The sequence below is a fragment of the Ursus maritimus genome, unplaced genomic scaffold (genome assembly GCF_017311325.1).
Source record: "Ursus maritimus isolate PB19 unplaced genomic scaffold, ASM1731132v1 scaffold_19, whole genome shotgun sequence".
In the NCBI taxonomy this organism is placed as follows: domain Eukaryota; kingdom Metazoa; phylum Chordata; class Mammalia; order Carnivora; family Ursidae; genus Ursus; species Ursus maritimus.
The window spans coordinates 41,461,513-41,481,892 of NW_024424341.1; the positions used below are offsets into that span (position 1 = coordinate 41,461,513).

Here is a 20,380-nt window from a genome sequence, read left to right on the forward strand (position 1 = left end):
GAATAGAGAACCCAGAAATGGACCCTCGGATCTTTGGGCAACTAATCTTTGATAAAGCAGGAAAAAACATCCAGTGGAAAAAAACCAGTCTCTTCAATAAGTGGTGCTGGGAAAATTGGACAGCTACATGCAAGAGAATGAAACTTGACCACTCTCTCACACCGTACACAAAGATAAACTACAAATGGATGAAAGACCTCGATGTGAGACAGGAATCCATCAAAATCCTAGAGGAGAACATAGGCAGCAACCTCTACGACATCGGCCACAGCGGCCTTTTTCATGACACATCTCCAAAGGCAAGAGAAACAAAAGACAAAATGAACTTGTGGGACTTCATCAAGATAAAAAGCTTTGGCACAGCCAAGGAGAGGCAGCCCACGGAATGAGAGAATATATTTGCAAATGATGCTACAGATAAAAGACTGGTATCCAAGATCTACAAAGAACTTCTCAAACTCAATATGTGAGAAACAAATAAATCATAAAATGGGCAGAAGATGTGAACAGACACTTTACCAATGAGGACATACAAATGCCCAACAGACACATGAAAAAATGTTCAAAATCATTAGCCATCAGGGAAATTCAAATCAAAACCACACTGAGATACCACCTTACGCCAGTTAGAATGGCAAAAATTAACAAGGCAGGAAACAGCAATTGCTGGAGAGGATGTGGAGAAAGGGGATCCCTCCTACATTGTTGGTGGGAATGCAGGTTGCTGCAGCCACTGTGGAAGAGTGTGGAGGTCCCTTAAAAAGTTAAAAATTGAGCTACCCTATGATCCAGCCATTGCAATACTGGGTATTTACCCCAAAGATACAGACGTAGTAAAGAGAAGGACCATATGCACTCCAATGTTCATAGCAGCAATGTCCACAATAGCTAAATCGTGGAAGGAACCGAGATGCCCTTCAACAGATGACTGGATTAAGAAGATGTGGTCCATATATACAATGGAATATTACTCAGCTATCAGAAAGAACGATTTCTCAACATTTGCTGCAACATGGACAGCACTGGAGGAGATAATGCTAAGTGAAATAAGTCAAGCAAAGAAAGACAATTATCATATGGTTTCTCTCATCTATGGAACATAAGAACTAGGAAGATCGGTAGGGGAAGAAAGGGATAAAGAAAGGGGGGTAATCAGAAGGGGGAATGAAACATGAGAGACTATGGACTCTGGGAAACAAACTGAGGGCTTCAGAGGGGAGGGGGGTGGGGGAATGGGATAGGCTGGTGATGGGTAGTAAGGAGGGCACGTATTGCATGGTGCACTGGGTGTTATACGCAACTAATGAATCATCGAACTTTACATCAGAAACGAGGGATGTACTGTATGGTGACTAACATAATAGAATAAAAAAACATTAAAAACAAAAAGAATCGGGTAGGAAACTCCTCGGGGGCGGGGGGGGGGGTCTTATCTTGTTTGCCTCCATATTCCCGCTGTGCACACTACATTGCTGGTGTTTGATAAATGCTTATGGTATGAGACACAAACACTGAATAGTCACTGTGCACTCTGATTCCGGGCTGGAGAATTCCAAAGTGACCTTTGAAATTAAATTGATTGGTTCTTATGTAAGATAAGCAAAAACAAAACAAAACAAAACAAAGCAAAACCTCTTGGCATCTAAGGTGCCTGGCTGTGACGTCTGACCCTTGGGATACTTCACAGCCCAGGTAAGTGTGGTACAGGGACAAAGAGAGGGATTATTAACAGAAGCGGGAGCACAGAGAAAGTGGATCAGGGAAGAGAAGAATCTATCGGGGGTGGACACGAGGAGGAGAGGTCAGTGGGGGAGTTCTTGTTCAGCACCTGTGGGAGCTCCACCATCCCCTCCACTGGATGGGCTTGACTGGAGTCCCACCCAGGACCACAGCGAGCTTCCTGGGTGCGGGGATGCCGTGGGCAGAAGGGGGGTGCCTGTGTCAGGACTGGACACAGCTGCTACCACTACTGGACTGAACCGAACAGACCTCACCCGAGCAGTGAGTGTATTCACCTCGTTGCTGCATTCGATCTTCTCTGAGGTTAGAAGTGTCATCAGGGGAGTTTGACCCCACGTGGTGAAGGACCCAGGCAACTCTGGTTCCAAGGTGCAGACCGTCATCTGTGAGTCAAACTGCAGGGAGCACCACCTCCATCACCGACTGACGTCAGTTGAGCAATGCCTCATACTTTCTACGCCTCTGATTCTTTATCAGTAAAATGGGGCTGAAACAGCTTTCTTCACAGGTGAATGGCACGGTGAAATTGGATCCTACCTACAGACTCTTTGTCCGGGATCCCAAGACAGGTCTAGCTGCAGCCACTTGACATCTGGTATTTTGGGAAACTCAAATCGATTTTTGAAAAGGTTTTTATCTTCTTATTTGACAGAGAGAGAGCGAGAGGGGGGAGCAGCAGAGGGAGAGAGAGAAGCAGACTCCCCGCTGAGTAGGGAGCCTGATGCGGGACTCGATCCCAGGACCCTGGGATCATGACCTGAGCCAAACGCAGATGCTTAACCAACGGAGCCATGCAGGCACCCCTCAAATCCATTTTAACTAGGAAATCATGACATCAACCACAACCCTTCACCTGTCTAGGTGTTCAGTTCCTTCCCATAAAAAACGAGGCTGTCAAACTTAGTACCTTCAAATGGTCCTTCCAGTCCTAACTTTCCCTTCCTAGAGTAGAAGGATAATTTTCTTTTTCTCTTTGCCAATGTGTTTCCAAACAAGTAAAATGAAAATATTACCCCAAATGCCACGAGTCATGGGGTCAGCCGACCTGCGAAGCTGAGTCTGTATTTTACTACTTACTGCTGGGAGGCCTCGGGGAAACAAACGGACTCTTGGATCCGTAGTTTTCACATCTGTAAGATGGGATCATTGATGATTCCTTCTCAGCGCCGTGAGGGGGATAAAATACAGCGAAGATCGCCTGACACAACATTTGGCATTTGGTAAATGTTGATCAATGCCAGTGTTCCCTGCAGTCAGAACCCCAGGATTTATTTGTGAGCTGACTAGGGCTCAGAGAGGTAAGTGACCAGCTCAGAGACCTCTTAGGGAGGAAGGGGCATGTCCAGGATTCAGAGGTATGTCGTTTCATTCTGAAGGAGATCCCTGTAAAAGGCAGAAGCCAGGGTAGGACTGAAGCAGACGTCATCTGTGCCGTATAGTTGGGATAGGCATAGCTGCTCGGCCGTGCCAGGGGAGGTTCCGGGACAGAATGGACTCGGGTAGCTCTCAAACAGACCAGGGCATGTGTCACAAACACTGCAGCCTCATACGGGGCACTGGTAGGTGGTAAAATCAGGCAGAACTGGTTTGGGAAAAAAAAAAAAATCCCAGTGTCCTCACTTTGTGCTCATAGCCTCTGAGAACCTCAGTGATCTTCAGAGAAGGCACTGCTCATTCACATTCTGGACTAGATGGTGACAGTCCACTGTTTGGGAACAATGACCATTTCCTGCTTTGAACCAGAAGGAAAACCTTCCCTTTGTTGTGATATGTAACGTGGACAACAGCAATACAAAAAGCAAAAGCAGTAAGATGAAAAAAGAAATGGCTAACTTCCTCTTGTGTATTTGAGGATGGGGACTTAAAAGGTCTCACTGCCTGTTCCATTCCCCTGTGGCTAGTGTTTTCTTCCGAGGCCTCCCTGGACTCATCGTCCCTGGGGCTGGGGGTCCGGTCATCGTCTGGTTCTCAGCACCTGCTGGGGAGTGTGATGCCTGAAAGTCCACGTCTGGTCCTCCGTGCTTCGAATAAGCATGTGGAGAACCTGTGGTGTACTGGGCAGTGCACTCCTTTGCTAGGTTCTGAGGTGAGAGCTCTGAGTGAGACAGACTCCGTTTCTTTCTCAAGAGGCTCACAATCCAGTTGGAGAGACAATGCATAACTGAACAAACATGCAAGTAATTTCATTCATTCATTCATTCATTCATTCATTCATTCATTCATTCATTCAAATCCCAGTAGTATTAACAGCCAGGGTTATATTTGTGTCAGGCATACAATAAATTGGTCCAACACTTCTATGCATTGCTCAGTGCTCACCACAAGCGCTCTCCTTACTTCCCTTCACCTATTTCTCCCGTCCCCCCACCCCGCACTCTCCTCTGACAACCACCAGTTTGTGCAAGTAGTTTGAAATAAATAAAATGAGTAACAATCACGGTGGAAGGAAGGAATGGGTTGCAGGGCTAAGAATAATGACACAGGATAGGGGATTTTGATCGGGGATTGTCTAAGGCTAAGGCAACAAGAAACTCCTGCCAAGGATGTCAAGGGTTCCCAGAAATGGGAAAAGCAAGAATGGGGAGAAGGCTGTTTCAGAAAGAAGGGACTTTGTATGGGGATTATTTAAGGCTGGAAGGACCTCGGAGCATTTGAGGAGGTAAAAGGGCCCCCATGGGGCCCCAGTGGGTGTGAGAAAAGCAGCCATGACATGAGTTAAAGCTGAAGTAACTGGCAAGGATCAGAAAATTGGGGGCTTGAGAGCCATGAGAGGACACATGATGTTTATTCTAAGGATAATGGGAATGTGTCAAGGGCTTTAAGCCGAGGAGTAACCTTATATGATCTATGATTTTGAAAGACCCTACCAGCAGCTGTGCAGAAATGGAGCAAGAATGGAGGCAGAGAATGCAGACACGAGTTTATTTCATTTACTCAGGTGATATAATGGCTGGATCTACAGGAAGGCAAGATATAAAGAGAAGGGTGTGCAAAATATATTGTAGATGTATTTGTTCTTAGATGGAGAGGTCCCTGGAGTCGGGCAACATGACCAGAGTCCAGGAGTTTGTCTTGCTGGGCTTGTCCGCCAGTCTGGGCATGAGGGGCGTCCTGTTTGCCGTCTTCTTGACCCTCTACCTGCTGACGCTCCTGGAGAACACGCTCATCGTCTGTCTCATCTGCAGCCACAGCGAGCTCCGCAAGCCCATGTACTTCTTCCTGGGCAACCTGAGCTGCCTGGAGATGTGCTACGTGTCAGTGACCACGCCCAGCCTGCTCGTGGGGCTGTGGACTGGACCCTTCCACGTGCCCTTCACAGCCTGCATGACCCAGCTCTTCTTCTTCGTCTCCCTCATCTGCACGGAGTGCACCCTCCTGGCCTCCATGGCCTATGACCGCTACGTGGCCATCTGCCGCCCACTCCACTACCCACTGCTCATGAGGCCCCAGGTCTGCCTGGGCTTGGCCATGTCCTCATGGCTTGGGGGACTGCTGGTCTCGGTGGTCAAGACGTCTTGCATCGCCAGCCTGTCGTACTGTGGCCCCAACGTCCTCAACCAATTTTTCTGTGATGTCTCTCCTCTGCTCAACCTGTCCTGCACCCATGTGGCCCTGACCGAGCTGGTGGACTTCATCTCTGCCATCGTCATCTTCTGTGGAACACTGTTGGTAGCACTGGCCTCCTACTCAGCCATCGGGGTGGCCGTGCTCCGCATGCCGTCAGCCGCTGCCCGGCGCAAGGCCTTTTCCACCTGCGCCTCCCACCTGATTGTGGTGGGCATCTTCTACTCAGCAGCCCTCTTCATCTACTGCCGTCCCAGCCGCATCAAATCCATGGACCTCAACAAGGTGCTGTCAGTCGTCTACACGGTGGTCACACCCATGTGCAACCCCGTCATCTACTGCCTGCGGAACAGGGAGGTCCATGTGGCGCTTCGGAAAACTCTCCACTGGCCTTGACTGCAGTCTTGGATCATTGGACCTCTTGTCTCCTGATTGAAGATCTGCCATGGCTACGAAATTCCAACCATGACACCGAAAGGCAAAAGAACAACTGAAGGACTACGTTTCCCATCTAATAAACAATGAGTTCGTTTCAGTCAAGAACAAAATCTGAATTACCCATGGGAAAAGTGACCAATGTCTATGAGAAAGCAAGTCATCAAAGATGAATGATAAGGGACTGGTAACTCACATGACAGCATGGTCCACTTTATTAGTAAACCAAGAAATGCAAATTCAACAACCCCATCATTTGATTCCTAGAATGACAAACACTTACCAAGTGTTTCTGTATGTCCCCACAAGTAGAGATAGATAATAGATACAGAGATATTCACAGCATCTTTGTAATGAAAAAAATCAGAAACAACCTGATACCCATTCAAAATGGATGGATTAAATAATTATATTTGTTCTGAGATAAACATTGGAGCTACTAAATAAAAGGAAATAGATTTATATCTTTGACATGGTGATAAGGGCCGATACACATATGCTAAATAAATTTAGGACAGGGCTTTCGCATCAATCCCTTCCCTATCCCTTTGCTACTAGCTACTACCTACCCATATTCCTTTTAAAAAGATTTTACTATTTAGTTATTTATTTACTTATTTATTTATTTGCGAGAGAGTGCATGCACATGTGAGCGGGGGGAGGGGCAGAGGGAGAGAGAGACAGAGACTCAAGCAGACGCCCTGCTGAGTGCGGAGCCCGACCTCACCACCTGAGGCCATAACTCGAGCGCCGGTCAACAGTTGGATGCTTACCCAACTGAGTCACCCAGGCATCCAACCTATATGCATTCTTAATAGTGCCTTTTTAAAAAAGATTTCATTTACTTATTTGAGAGAGAGAGAGAGCACAAACAGTGGGGAGGGGCAGAGGGAGAGGGAGAAGCAGACTCCACACTGAGCCCCATGCCGGACCCCAGGACCACGACCTGAGTTGAAGGCAGATGCTAAACCAACTGAGACACCCAGGAGACCAAATAGTTTTAATAAAGAGAAGCTTTCAATTTTGGTGAAGTCTAGATTATCAATATTTAAATTTACAGTTATTACTTATTACATCCTAACAAAATTTGCCATTTCCCGATCACATAAAACCATCTCCTAGAAGGTTCGTACTTTTAGCTGTCTAATTGGTGTGTATGATGCCACTCAAAACATCTCTGTGTGTGTGTCTGTCTGTCTGTCTGTGGTAGAAGTTGAGCTTTATTTTTTCCATAATAATCCAGCTTTACCAAAATGATTGTTGGAAAGACCCTCCCATTAAATTGCATTGGCAATTTTGTCAAAAATCAGATGGAGCATAAAAAGGTGGCTCTTTTTCTTTTTTTGAAATATTTTATTTAAATTCAATTTAGTTAACATGTAATACAGTATTGGTGTCAGGAATAGAATTTAGTGATTCATCAGTTGCCTATAACACCCAGTGCTTATTACATCACCTGCCCTCCTTAATGCCCATCCCCCACTTACCCCATCCCCCACCCACCTCCCCTCCAGCAACCCTCAGTTTGTTCTGTATAGTTAAGAGTCTCTTATGGTTTGCCTCCCTATTTTGATCATATTTTATTTTCCTTCCCTTCTCCTATGTTCATCTGTTTTGCTTCTTAAATTCCACATATGAGTGAAGTCATATGATAATTGTCTTTGTCTGCCTGACTTATTTTGCTTAGCATTATACCCTCTAGTTCCATCCACATCATTGCAAATGGCAAGCTTTCGTTCTTTCTGATGGCTGAGGAATATTCCAGTGTGCATAGACACCACATCTTCTTTATCCATTCATCTGTCAATGGACATCTGGGCACTTCCACAGTTTGGCTGTTGTGGACATTGGTGCTATGAACATTGGGGTGCAGGTGCCCCTTCAGATCACTACATCAGTATCTTTGGGGTAAATACCCAGTAGTGCAATTGCTGGGTCGTAGGGTAGCTCTATTTTCAACTTTTTGAGGAATCTCCATACTGTTTCCCAGAGTGGCTGCACCAGCTTGCATTCCCACCAACCGTGTAAGAGGGATCCCCTTTCTCCACATCCTCGCCAACATCTGTCATTTCCTGACTTGTTAATTGGAGCCATTCTGACTGCTGTGAGGTGGTATCTCACTGTGGTGTTGATTTATGTTTTCCTGATAATGTGGCTCTATCTCTAAGCTCCTTATTTATTCTCTATCAATCTATTTGTTTATAGTTTCACCAATAGGAAGTTGTCTTGATTACCGGAGTGTTACTGTAAGAATTAATGTCAGGAATTTTAAGTTCTCCCACTATGTTCTTTGTTAAGGTAGTTTTGGCTCTTCTAGGTTCTTTACGTTACCATATAAATTTTAGATTCAGCTATGCATTTTTATAAAGAATGTCTCCTTAGATTATAATTATAATTGGATTGAGTCTAGAAATCATTTTGGGAGAGAATTGACATTTTTGACAACACTGAGTCTTTCAAATCATAAATACGGTATACCTTTCCATTTATGTAGCACTTGAAATTTTTTTTGAGTGTAGCTGACCTGTGTCACATTAGTTTCAGGTACAACATGGTGACTCCACAAGATCAAACATTCTGCTGTGCTCACCACGAGTGTGGCTGCCACCTGTCACTATACAACCTATTCCAATACCGTTGACCATATTCCCCGTGCTGTACCCTTCATCCCCCAGCCGTACGCATGGCGTCACTGGAAGCCTGTGCCTCCCACTGCCCTTCACCCATTTAGCCCATCCCCCACGCCTCCCCTCTGGCAACCATCAATTTGATCTCGGTGTTTGCAGCTCTGAGTCTGCTTTTTGTTTGTTTATTTATTCCTTTTTATTTTTTAGATTCCACACAGGGATGGAATCATATGGTATTTGTCTTTCTCAGACTGACTTATTTCACTTAGCGTCGCACCCTCCGGGTCCGTTTATGTTGACATGATCTCATCTTGCTTCAATGTCTGCATGATATTCCAGCGTGTATGTCTGGGGGGGGGGCGTGTGTGTACATGTGTACACCACACTCGTCCGTATCCATTCATCTCAGGATGGACTCTTCGGTTGCTCCCATATTTAGCACTTTTAACCTGTAGCTGTCCTGTCAGCAATATTTCAGATTTTTACTGTAGAGGTTGTGTGAATCTTTCCTTAAATTTATTCCCATGTATTTAATGTTTTCGATACTTTTGTATACTTAATCGTTCTGTAAATTTATTTTCCAACTGCCACATCTAGTATTTAGAAACAAAACTGGTTTCTGTGCATTCGTCCTGTATCCCACAATCTTCATAATCTCATGTTTTGGCTTTATCATGTGTTCATAGATTCCTCAGGCTTTTCTGTGCAAATAATCATGTTACCTGCAAATAATAATAATTTCCCTTGTTTTCCCCAGTTTTTGTACCTTTTCCTTCTCTCGCCTTGGATCACAGTGTATTTATACACCTGGCCCTATGAGCTGCAGATCCACGAGAGCTGAGTGGGTTCCTGTGGGTCTTCTTCTTTTGGGTCCTGTTGAAAGAGACACTGGGCGTAGACTGGAGATTCCGTGCTCTCCAGTTACCTGTGTGGAGCTCATCAGAGCCTGTGTCCGTGGCTGGAGCAAGACGTAAGCCTAAGAGGATTGTAAAGGGCAGCACGGTGCACTCTGCTGCTGTTATAGACGCCCCAGATCTCAGCACCCCCAATGCTGAGGTTTATGTCTCATCTGCACCATAATTCAGTGCAGGTTGCCAAGGGGTGCTGGCCCTCCTGCAGCTGCCCGGGGACCCAGAGTCCTTCCTTATAGTACCTGTTATCCTCCAGAGCCTTGGGGTGCCCCACTTAAAATTTTATCTGTAGACAGGCAGGGACAGAGAGAGGGAGAGGAAATGAGAATGAGGCATCACCCAGGGTTTGAAGGGCCAGGTCTGGATTTATATGCATCACTGCTGCCCACACTGCATTGGCCAGGAATGAGTCACATGGTCATACCGAAGTGCAAGGGATGCTGGGAGATGTAGTTTAGCAGCATGCTCCTGCTTCGGCCACGTCACTGCTAAACACACAAATGTACACAGAAAGAATAGTGTTATTCTTCATCCGTGAGTTCTTTTTTTTTTTTTTAAGATTTTATTTATTTATTCGACAGAGATAGAGACAGCCAGCGAGAGAGGGAACACAAGCAGGGGGAGTGGGAGAGGAAGAAGCAGGCTCCCAGTGGAGGAGCCTGATGTGGGGCTCGATCCCAGAACGCCAGGATCATGCCCTGAGCCGAAGGCAGACGCTTAACGACTGTGCCACCCCCAGGCACCCCCATCCATGAGTTCTAAAAAATGGAGACAATTTAAGAGAACAAGTACAATTAAAGGGGTAACAAACACACATTCGTGGATGTCCTTGATGGGAATGTCAATCCATGCAGTATTTTCAGATGGTAATTTTGTAATGTGTATAAGATTAATTGTTGTATATCCAATAATTATTCTGCTTCACTACATGTAGCTTAAACATCTATTTCTATACGTGGGCAAACATAAGCACGCCAGGATATCTACGGAAGCAGTGTTCACACTAGCAAAACCTGGACAACTCCACAAATATCCATTAGTAAAGGACTTGGAAAATACATTAGGGCCCGTTATGGGCCACTCCTTTTCCAGACTTTTCTCCTTCCCTTCACCATGTCCCTCTGACCACACATCCCTATATGGTCCATGATCAACTATTCCAAAGTTAAAATGATTTCTTCTCAGAAAAACTTTGTCAGGGTCAGGGTCCAGGTATTAGGTGCCCCCCCCCAAATCAACTAACATTTCATTGCAAAGAATACAGAAATAAGAGACAATGTCCCTTCTCTGAATGAGGTCACAGTTTAGTGGTGCCAGGAGAAAGTAAATAAGGACTTATAATAAAGGTACTCAGAGCTTTATTAGTGTCAGGAGCGAAGCAGGAGTTAGACTTAAGGGAAAGAATTAACATTCACTGGCTGCCGTGTGTCCATGACTGTGCTGGATCTGTACATGTCTCTATTAATTTAATTTTTACATCATCTCTGAGACGTGTATGTGATCTTCATTAGACAGGTATCAGTAATAGCAATCAATAGCTACCACTCACGAGCTCCTAGTAGGTACTAGGCATCGTACTAGGTGCTTTACGAGCACTGATTAGCTTAATCTTCATGAGAACTCTTCCAGGGGACCATCATCGTCGCCGTTTTATAGATGGGGACTCGGAGACTCAGGGAGGTCCAAGTCACACAGCCTTTGAATGATAGAGCAGGAATTCAAATTCAGATTCTCATGCTCCAGATTCCCAGGACATTTCTCCAAGTGGGGTTGGAGCCCAGGTGTTCAATCAAATTCCTGGATACCTGCTGGGGATCAAGCCGTGTTTATCTCGCACACTTCCCCCTCAGGAGGGAGGAAAAGGTTCATTCCTGGTGTCTGGAAAGGAAACATGGGTGAGAGCTTCTCTAAGGAGGTGAGCATGAGCTTGAGAGATGAGTGAGATTTCACTCGGAGGGGAAGGAAAAGGGCTGTCTGGACAGAAGGACCGACATGGGCACAGATGTGCAAAATGCATTGTGTTGTGTTTGTGTGTCTAGAATAAAGCTATGCAAGTACACGTACGAGTGCGTTAAAGTATTTTAATCTTCGTTCCCTAAAAGAGGGGAGGAGCAGAGGACACACTGGAGAGAATGTGGGTCACACATTAGCTCAAAAATATTTTGTGTTGTTTATTCACTGCAGCATATTATAGACCAAGGTTTTACTGTTTCTGAAAGAATGCTATGTTGTAGTTATGGGCACATTACTTTTATTTTATTTTAGTTTTTAATATTTTTTATTATATTATGTCAGTCACCACACAGTACATCCCTGGTTTTTGATGTAAAGTTCGATGATTCATTAGTTGCATATAACACATTACTTTTAAATCTGTCTAGGTCATTTGATCACACAAAAGAAGAACAGAAAAAGGAGAAAATGGAATTTGAGAGTTCTCCCTCCAGATTTGCATTGGGCGTTCTGGGAATGGAGAGATCTATTTAGTGGGCAATCCGTAGCCTAGAGAGAAAAGTGTGTTTCGTGCATAGAATGCTTAATATTAAATGCCAACTCTGGCAGCTAAAATCTCCAGCAGTGAGGAAAGGGTATTTCAACTTTCTGTATGAGCTGTTAGAATGCTCTAGCTATCCGTTTTTTGTCTTGCTTCAGGCAGAGGTGATCTCGTAATACTTCTGAGACTGAGCTCCGACCTCCCCCCTGCAGTGTATCCCCAAACCTCCAGGTTCCCTGTCTCTGAACACCCTCAGGTTGCTCATCTCTCACTATCGTATGTGTAAATGTCTGTTCAGGGTCATTATCCCTCAGGCTCCTGGGAGCAACTCGAGAGCAGGAATTATGTCTCATTCAGCGTGGCAATGCCAGTGTCCCACACACATCCTCACATCTATTATGGGCTCTAAACTGTGTGAGAATGGACTTGGAAGCAACCTTGGCATCGAGCCACCTTCCCAAGCCCTGGTACAATTCACGAGAAGTTTTCACTTCCATCTTCCCTCTAAATCCACAGAGATTAGGACAGCCCCCTAAGGTCCATCTCTTGGATTTAAACTGGCCCTTCTGCTTGCGGCTGGCTGTACGGACAGAGTTCTCTTGGCAGCTCAGAGAACACAGGGTGCCGAAATGGAGAGAGGCGGTGAAACCACTGCTCAGGACAAAGACAGCTTCTTCCAAACCTCTCTGACGTCCTTGAACTGACTGGCCACCTCTTCAAGTTCCTGGCGTCTTCACTCATGACCAGGGGCAGAAGCTGACAAGTTTTGGCCCCCAGAGTCTCCTTTAGAAAAGAAAAGCAGGACCTGTGTCACATTAGCCGAGAGGTAAGAAAACAAGTTCACTTGATTTGGGAAAGAAAAAAAGAGAAGACCAGAAAAGCTCTCCCTCCTGCAAGTCACCTGTGGGGTGCCAACACTCCCGGGCCGTGGAGACTACCTGAGATTTAATCCCCATGACAGTGTGACAGGGTCCCTGCTGCAGATGGAGAGGAGACACGGAGGAAGTCAGAGTCCTGGTCTAGGGCAGGGACGGAGCCCGGGCTGGAACCAGTCTCCGTCTGATCCCAAAGCCCTTCTCTTAACCTGAATGACAGTGTGTTTTAAACTGAGGCTCCTAAAGGAGATGCATCAGGTCAGTACTAGCAGTAAGATCACGTGGCGTGGCCGGCCTGGCGGGTCAGTGGAGGGGGCGGCTCTTGGCCCCATCTTCCTTATCCATTCATCAGCCGATGGGCACTTGGGCTGCTTCCATAAATCACTACATTGTACACCTGAAGCTACTATAATGCTGCACATTGACTATATCGGAATTTACATAAGAGGTAGAATAATAAAATAAAATAAAGATGCAATGACTCCCTCGTACTCGTTAGTTATTTTAAGAACATGACTGTTTATCTTTGAAGCCCCTGTGTGCCCTTCCTAGACCACTCCTCACTGGTAAGAAGTATCCTTCTTGAATTTGGGGCTCATTATTTTCTTATCTTCTTTGGCCATGTGACTTTGCATCCCCAAACAATCTATTTCTTAAAAATTTTTGCACAGTCGACCTTTATGTAAATGGAATTAAATCTGCACACTTATGTAACTTTTTTTTTGTTCAATATAACGTTTCTGAGATTGATTTATTCATAGCATCAAAGGTGGGTCTGATTCATTCATTTATTTACAGAATAGTATTCCATTATATAATGAGATCACTATTTATTTATCAACGCTGCTGGGCTCTTGGGATGTTTACAGGGTTTTGGTGGTTTTTTTTTTTTTAATCTTTTTTGCTGGTAAAACAGTGCTGCTGTGAACAGTACTTACCCTGGATATATGCTTAGACATACAATTTCTGGGACATGCTCACACCTTAAAACTTACTACATGATGCGAAATTATTTTCTGAAATGAGCATACGATTCGGACTCCCAGCAGCCGTGTATGAAAGTTCTCATTATTAAACTTAATATTTTCAGACATGTATATTTGTGTCAATTCCATGGATGGGAAGTGTTATCTAATTTTGGTTTTAATTTCCATTTCCTTGGCTCCTAATGAGATTAGCATATTTCCATGCTTTGAGTGATGAAACTCTTTGGGGAGGTACACTTGCAGGCCTTTTCCCGAATTTTCTATGGAAAAAATTATTTTGCATATTAATTGACCAATTTCTTTGTAGATCCTATGTAGGGATCCCTTGTTACTCATCTGTATTGCAGGAATATTTTTCCAGTTTGTGACTTTTAACTTTTTTCTGGTGATCAGATTTTCTCTTGATGATTAGATTTTTACATTTTATTTTTAAAATTTTTTTAAAGCTGGTGATGGGTAGTAAGGAGGGCACGTATTGCATGGTGCACTGGGTGTTATACGCAACTAATGAATCATGGAACTTTATATCAAAAACTGGAGATGTACTGTATGGTGACTAACATAATGTAATAAAATATAAAAAAAATTTTAAAGCTTATTTATTTATTAAAGTGATCGCTATACCCAACGTGGGGTTTGAAAGAAAGAAATCCAACCTAGAGAAGACCATTTAAAGTCATCAAAAGAAAAGAAAGAACGATCATAGCTCTCACCTCCATTTTACAGACAAGAGAACTGAGGCTCATAAAGGTTGTCTTGCCGAAGATCACAGATTTGCCAAGTACAGGTGGAAGTTTTTCGATTCCAGTTTTGCGAGTTTCCAGCTCACCGGTCCCCCGCCAACAGTCAGCCTACAGCACGTCCAGCGGCTCTCGGGGCCCCTGATGCTCTTCCTCTTCTACCATTTTACTCCCGCCTGGATCATGGTCTCCACTAACCTATTTCTTTCTTCACTTAGATGGAGAGGTCCCTGGAGTCGGGCAACATGTCCAGAGTCCAGGAGTTTGTCTTGCTGGGCTTGTCCGCCAGGCTGGGCATGAGGGGCGTCCTGTTTGCCGTCTTCCTGACCCTCTACCTGCTGACGCTCCTGGAGAACACGCTCATCGTCTGTCTCATCTGCAGCCACAGCGAGCTCCGCAAGCCCATGTACTTCTTCCTGGGCAACCTGAGCTGCCTGGAGATGTGCTACGTGTCAGTGACCATGCCCAGCCTGCTCGTGGGGCTGTGGACTGGACCCTTCCACATCTCCTTCACAGCCTGCATGACCCAGCTCTTCTTCTTCATCTCCCTCATCTGCACGGAGTGCACCCTCCTGACCTCCATGGCCTATGACCGCTACGTGGCCATCTGCCGCCCACTCCACTACCCACTGCTCATGAGGCCCCAGGTCTGCCTGGGCTTGGCCATGACTTCATGGCTTGGGGGATTGCTGGTCTCGGTGGTCAAGACATCTTGCATCGCCAGCCTGTCCTACTGCGGCCCCAACGTCCTCAACCACTTCTTCTGTGATGTCTCCCCTCTGCTCAACCTGTCCTGCACTCACGTGGCCCTGACCGAGATGGTGGACTTCATCTCTGCCATTGTCATCCTCTGGGGTTCCCTCCTTGTGGCCATAGCCTCCTATGTGGCCATTGGGAGGGCTGTGTTCCGCATGTCATCAGCCGCTGCCCGTCACAAGGCCTTTTCCACCTGTGCATCACACCTGGTGGTGGTGGGCATCTTCTATGCGGCCACTCTCTTCATCTATGCCCGTCCCAGCCGCATAGAAGCCATGGACCTCAACAAGGTGCTGTCAGTCATCTACACGGTGGTCACACCCATGTGCAACCCCGTCATCTACTGCCTGCGGAACAGGGAGGTCCAGGCAGCATTCCGTAGAACCCTATACTGGTTCCGAGGCTGACCCGCTGACCAGGGCATGGGGAGATCTCAGGTTATCAATACGTTTCATTTTTATTGACATATATTTCACATGCCATACACTTCGCACTTCAAAATGTGCAATTCAGTGGGTTTTAGTATATTCACAAAGCTGTGCACCCATCACCACCATCTAATTCCAGAATGTTTTCATCACTACCAAGAAAACCCCGTGCACGTTAGAAGTCACTCCCCAAACCCAGCACGCCAGCCTTAAGAAACTGCAAATCTTTTTCTGTATGGATTTGCCTGTGTGGGACATTTTGTATAAATGAAACAATATAATATGTGGCCTTTTGTGTGGCTTCCTGCACTTAGAGTATTATTTTTGAGGCGTATACATGATGTAGGTACATCGGTACTTCATTCCTTTTAATGGCCGAATAATATTCCATTGTATGGATACGCCATTTATTATTTACCCATTCATCAATTGATGGATATCTAGGTTGTTTTCACTTTTTGGTTATTAAGAATAATGCTGCTGTAAACATTTGTGTACAACTTTTTGTGTGGATATGTTTTTATTTTTCTTGGGTATATGCCTAGGAGTGGATCTGCTGAGTCAAATGGTAACTCTATGTTTAACTTTTTAAAGAACCATCACTTGGGTATTAAGGAGGGCACGTATTGCATGGTGCACTGGGTGTTATACACAACTAATGAATCATGGAACTTTACATCAAAAACTTGGGATGTCCTGTATGGTGACTAACATAACATAATAAAAAATTATTATAAAAATTTTTTTAAAAAAAGAACCATCACTGCTATTTTCCCAAGCATTCAATACCTTACTTTTAAAATACAAGGCTGTCAGCATAGGGAGGGCAGTTGTAAATGGCAATTTGTAGATGAGGTAAGGCAAATGAATGACTCCAAACACATCCTTGGTATTCAGCAAAAATGCTAATACAATAAACTATGCCATCACTATATCCAATCAGGAAAAATTCACATGATTGTTCACACCTAGAGCTCCTTGGGGAAGTGGGCACACTCTGTCGTATATTACTGCTGGTGACACAAATTGTTAGAACCTTCTTGAAGAGCAACATGGTATCATCAATTAAAACTTTAATTGTGCCTACACTTTGACTCAACATCTACACTTTTATGAATACCTCATAGGTAAATCAAAGGTCTGTAAAAATATGTATATAAGGATGTTTATTGTAGCCTTGTTTTAAGTGACCCAAACTGGAAAGAATGTGAATATTCATCAATAAGATAACGGCTGAATGTTATGGTGACTCCATATTGTGAAATCTTACGAAGCTATTTTTTTAAAAAAAGAATTAATTCTATCTCTTTATACTGACATGGAGGGCTGACATATTTATATATGAAAAGGTAAAATTTTGGAGTAAAGTTTTAAGTAAATCTTTAAATTTTTTAAGTATATATATATATATATATATTTTTTTTTTTTTTAAGTACGGTCTACACCCAATGCGGGGCTTGAACTCACAATCCTGAATTCAAGACCTGAGCTGAAATCAAGAGTCAGATGTTCAACTGACTGAGCTACCCAGGTGCCCCTCGTGCTTTTAACTGATAACTATTGGGAGGAAATTATATTTGGCAATGCAGGCGTAGTCAAAATAATTTGCAGCATGGCCACACAATGGGATCCTAAGGTGTCATGAAAAACAAGTCCTGTAAGTACATTTACTGCCATGACAGATGTCAGTTATACACTGTGATGTGGGAAGCTCGGGTTACGAAATGACATGCACAACATAACTACAGTTTAATGTTTCAATGCAGTGTGTGTACACATGGATATAGGAAAGACTTTGAAAGTCAATTCTATAAAAATGTTTATGGTGATTGCCGTTACGTGGAAGATCTTGGGAGGGCTTTCCTTTCATTTTCATTTTGTTGTACTTTGTCAATTTTTTATTGTGGCAAGCGTGCATTGCTTTTGTAATAAAAACATATTTTTCAATTAAAAAAATCACTTGAATCTCTGTCTTTTGTGTCCACAAGACAGAGCTGAACCTCCTTAACTAGGACTTCAAGGTCCCATTCTGTCCCGGTTTCAGCCACCCTAGACTCAAAATCACGTAGACATTTCAGGTCTGTCACATCTGGCGCCTTTGTTATGGAGTGTCCCCTAATCGTCCTGATACTGAGGCACAAATGCCTCGCTCCTCTTTCCATTCTTCTGTGGCTCTCACTTCACACAAGTGAGAATACACAGACCACAACAGGAGCACTGCAAAAGCATGGACCCCATCACTCCTGTTCAGCGATGCCAGTTGTTCAGAACAATGCCTGGTACATGCTAGCTGCTCAGTGAATTTGGTGGAATAAATAAGTGAACAATTCACTGAAGAGAAGTGAAGTCTTCACCACCTCCATACTTCCAAAGATTCATGACTTTTATTATACCTGCTGCCTACAGGGTATTTGCCGAATTCCTGACCCTATGCAAAGCCCTATATATAAATTTGTCGCATTTTCAGCCTTACAGCCACACTGTGAGGGAGATACGTGTGACAAAGAGTCTTATCATCTACCAACATCACTCCTTCTGCCTTTAGTAATAGATCTGCCAGATCGCAGCTGGAAACATAGCCACCCAGAAAACCAGGTTTCCCAGCCCTTCTCTCGTCCCTATGTGCGGTCATATGAATATGTGCTGGACAAAGTTTTAGGTTATGCTTTTTAGGGGAAAGACACTTTCCTGTACTTCCTTTTCTCTCCCCTTCTGCTTGGAATACAGACATGATGGCTGGAACTGGACCCTGACTTCATGCTGAGAATGGTGGAACAAGATAGGGGGACTCAGGTTCTTTGACATTTTGGACTGTCTTATCACCCCCAAATCCATGCTGTGACACTGATGAGAAATTAGTTCTATCCTGTTTAAGCAACTATTTTTCGGCTGAACCCATCACCTAACCAATATGATGTTGTATCAATCAGCTATTGCTACAATACTGCTATGTAACAAGCAAACAAAAAAAAAATTTTTTTTTCAGTGACTTCAATAGCACACATTATTTTTTCCTGGTTTGTGGATCTCTGGTTTACTGGCGGTGTTCTGCTTCAGGCTGCGGGTCAGGTTTAGGTCTGTTCCACTTGTTCCTTAACCCAGAACTAGGATTTGCTCTTCTCAAGCCAAACAGCATGAAGGCAGCGGGAACAGTTAGTGCTTCTTGTTTTTTAAATATATTTTTTAAAGATTTATTTATTTTAGAGAGAGAGCATGAGCAGGGAAGGAGAAGAGGGAGAGGGAGAGAGAGAATCCACAAGCAGAGCCCCCGCTGAGTGCAGAGCCCCATATGGGGCTTGATCCCAGGACCCTGAGATCGTGACCTGATCCAAAACCAAGAGTCAGCCGCTTAACCAACTGAGCCACCCAGACACCCCCAGTTAGTGCTTTAGGGGGATGGGGGGACAGCATAACAGGGAGATGGGTATTGAGGGGGGCACATGCTGTGATGAGCACTGGGTGTTATACTTAACTGATGAATCACTGAACACTACATCAAAAACTAATGATGTACTATACAGTGGCTGACAGAACATAATAAAGAAATTTAAAAAATAAACTGGCAGATCTATTACTAAAGGCAGAAGGAGTGATGTTGGTAGATGATAAGACTCTTTGTCACACGTATCTCCCTCACAGTGTGGCTGTAAGGCTGAAAATGCGACAAATTTATATATATACATTTATTTATTTATTTATTTACGGCAAATACCCTGTAGGCAGCAGGTATAATAAAAGTCCTGTGTTCTCTCTAGGATTTTGATGGATTCCTGTCTCACATCGAGGTCTTTCATCCATTTGGAGTTTATCTTTGTGTATGGTGTGAGAGAGTGGTCAAGTTTCATTCTTTTGCATGGAGCTGTCCAATTTTCCCAGCACCATTTATTAGGAAAGACTGTCTTTTTTCCACTGGATGTTTTTTCCTGCTTTGTGAAAGATTAGTTGCCCAAAGAGCCGAGGGTCCATTTCTGGGTTCTCTATTCTGTTCCATTGGTCTATGTGTCTGTTTTTGTGCCAGTACCATGCTGTCTTGGCGATCGCAGCTCTGTAGTACGGCTTGAAATCTGGCAACGTGATGCCCCCAGCTTTGTTTTTCCTTTTCAACAATTCCTTGGCGATTTGGGGCCTTTTCTGGTGAAAAAATGAACTTGTGGGACTTCATCAAGATAAAAAGCTTCTGCACAGCCAAGGAAACAGTCAAAACAACTAAGAGGCAGCCCACGGAATGGGAGAAGATATTTGCAAATGACACTACAGATAAAAGACTGGTATCCAAGATCTACAAAGAACTCCTCAAAATCAACACATGAGAAACAAATAATCAGATCAAAAAGTGAGCAGAAGATATGAAGAGACACTTTTCCATATGAATGGCTAACAGACACATGAAAAAATGTTCAAAATCATTAGCCATCAGGGAAATTCAAACAAAACCACATTGAGATACCACCTTACGCCAGTTAGAATGGCAAAAATTGACAAGACAAGAAACAGCAAATGTTGGAGAGGATGTGGAGAAAGGGGAACCTTCTTACACACTTGGTGGGAATGCAGGTTGGTACAGCCACTTTGGAAAACAGTGTGGAGGTCCCTTAAAAAGTTAAAAATTGAGCTACCCTATGATCCAGCAATTGCACTACCCCAAAGATACAGACGTAGTAAAGAGAAGGGCCATATGCACCACAATGTTTATAGCAGCATTGTCCACAATAGGTAAATCATGGAAGGAGCCGAGATGCCCTTCAACAGATGACTGGATTAAGATATGGTCCATATATACAATGGAAGAGGGGAGCGAGGTGGGGGATCGGGACAGGCTGGTGA

General features: G+C 44.2%; 2 protein-coding genes across 2 annotated transcripts; both read left to right on the forward strand.

Annotated features, from left to right (window-relative positions):
• The first annotated feature begins 4,761 nt into the window (after positions 1–4,761).
• On the forward strand, positions 4,762–6,038 carry LOC121103459 (olfactory receptor 5-like). The gene has a single exon (XM_040633766.1). The coding sequence runs from the start codon at positions 4,762–4,764 to the stop codon at positions 5,698–5,700; it is 939 nt and encodes a 312-aa protein (XP_040489700.1). The 3' UTR covers positions 5,701–6,038.
• An 8,552-nt stretch (positions 6,039–14,590) lies between these two features.
• On the forward strand, positions 14,591–15,535 carry LOC103677304 (olfactory receptor 5-like). Its single transcript, XM_008706576.2, has one exon. It carries the CDS (start codon positions 14,591–14,593, stop codon positions 15,533–15,535), a length of 945 nt encoding a protein of 314 aa, XP_008704798.2.
• The last annotated feature ends 4,845 nt before the right edge of the window (positions 15,536–20,380 follow it).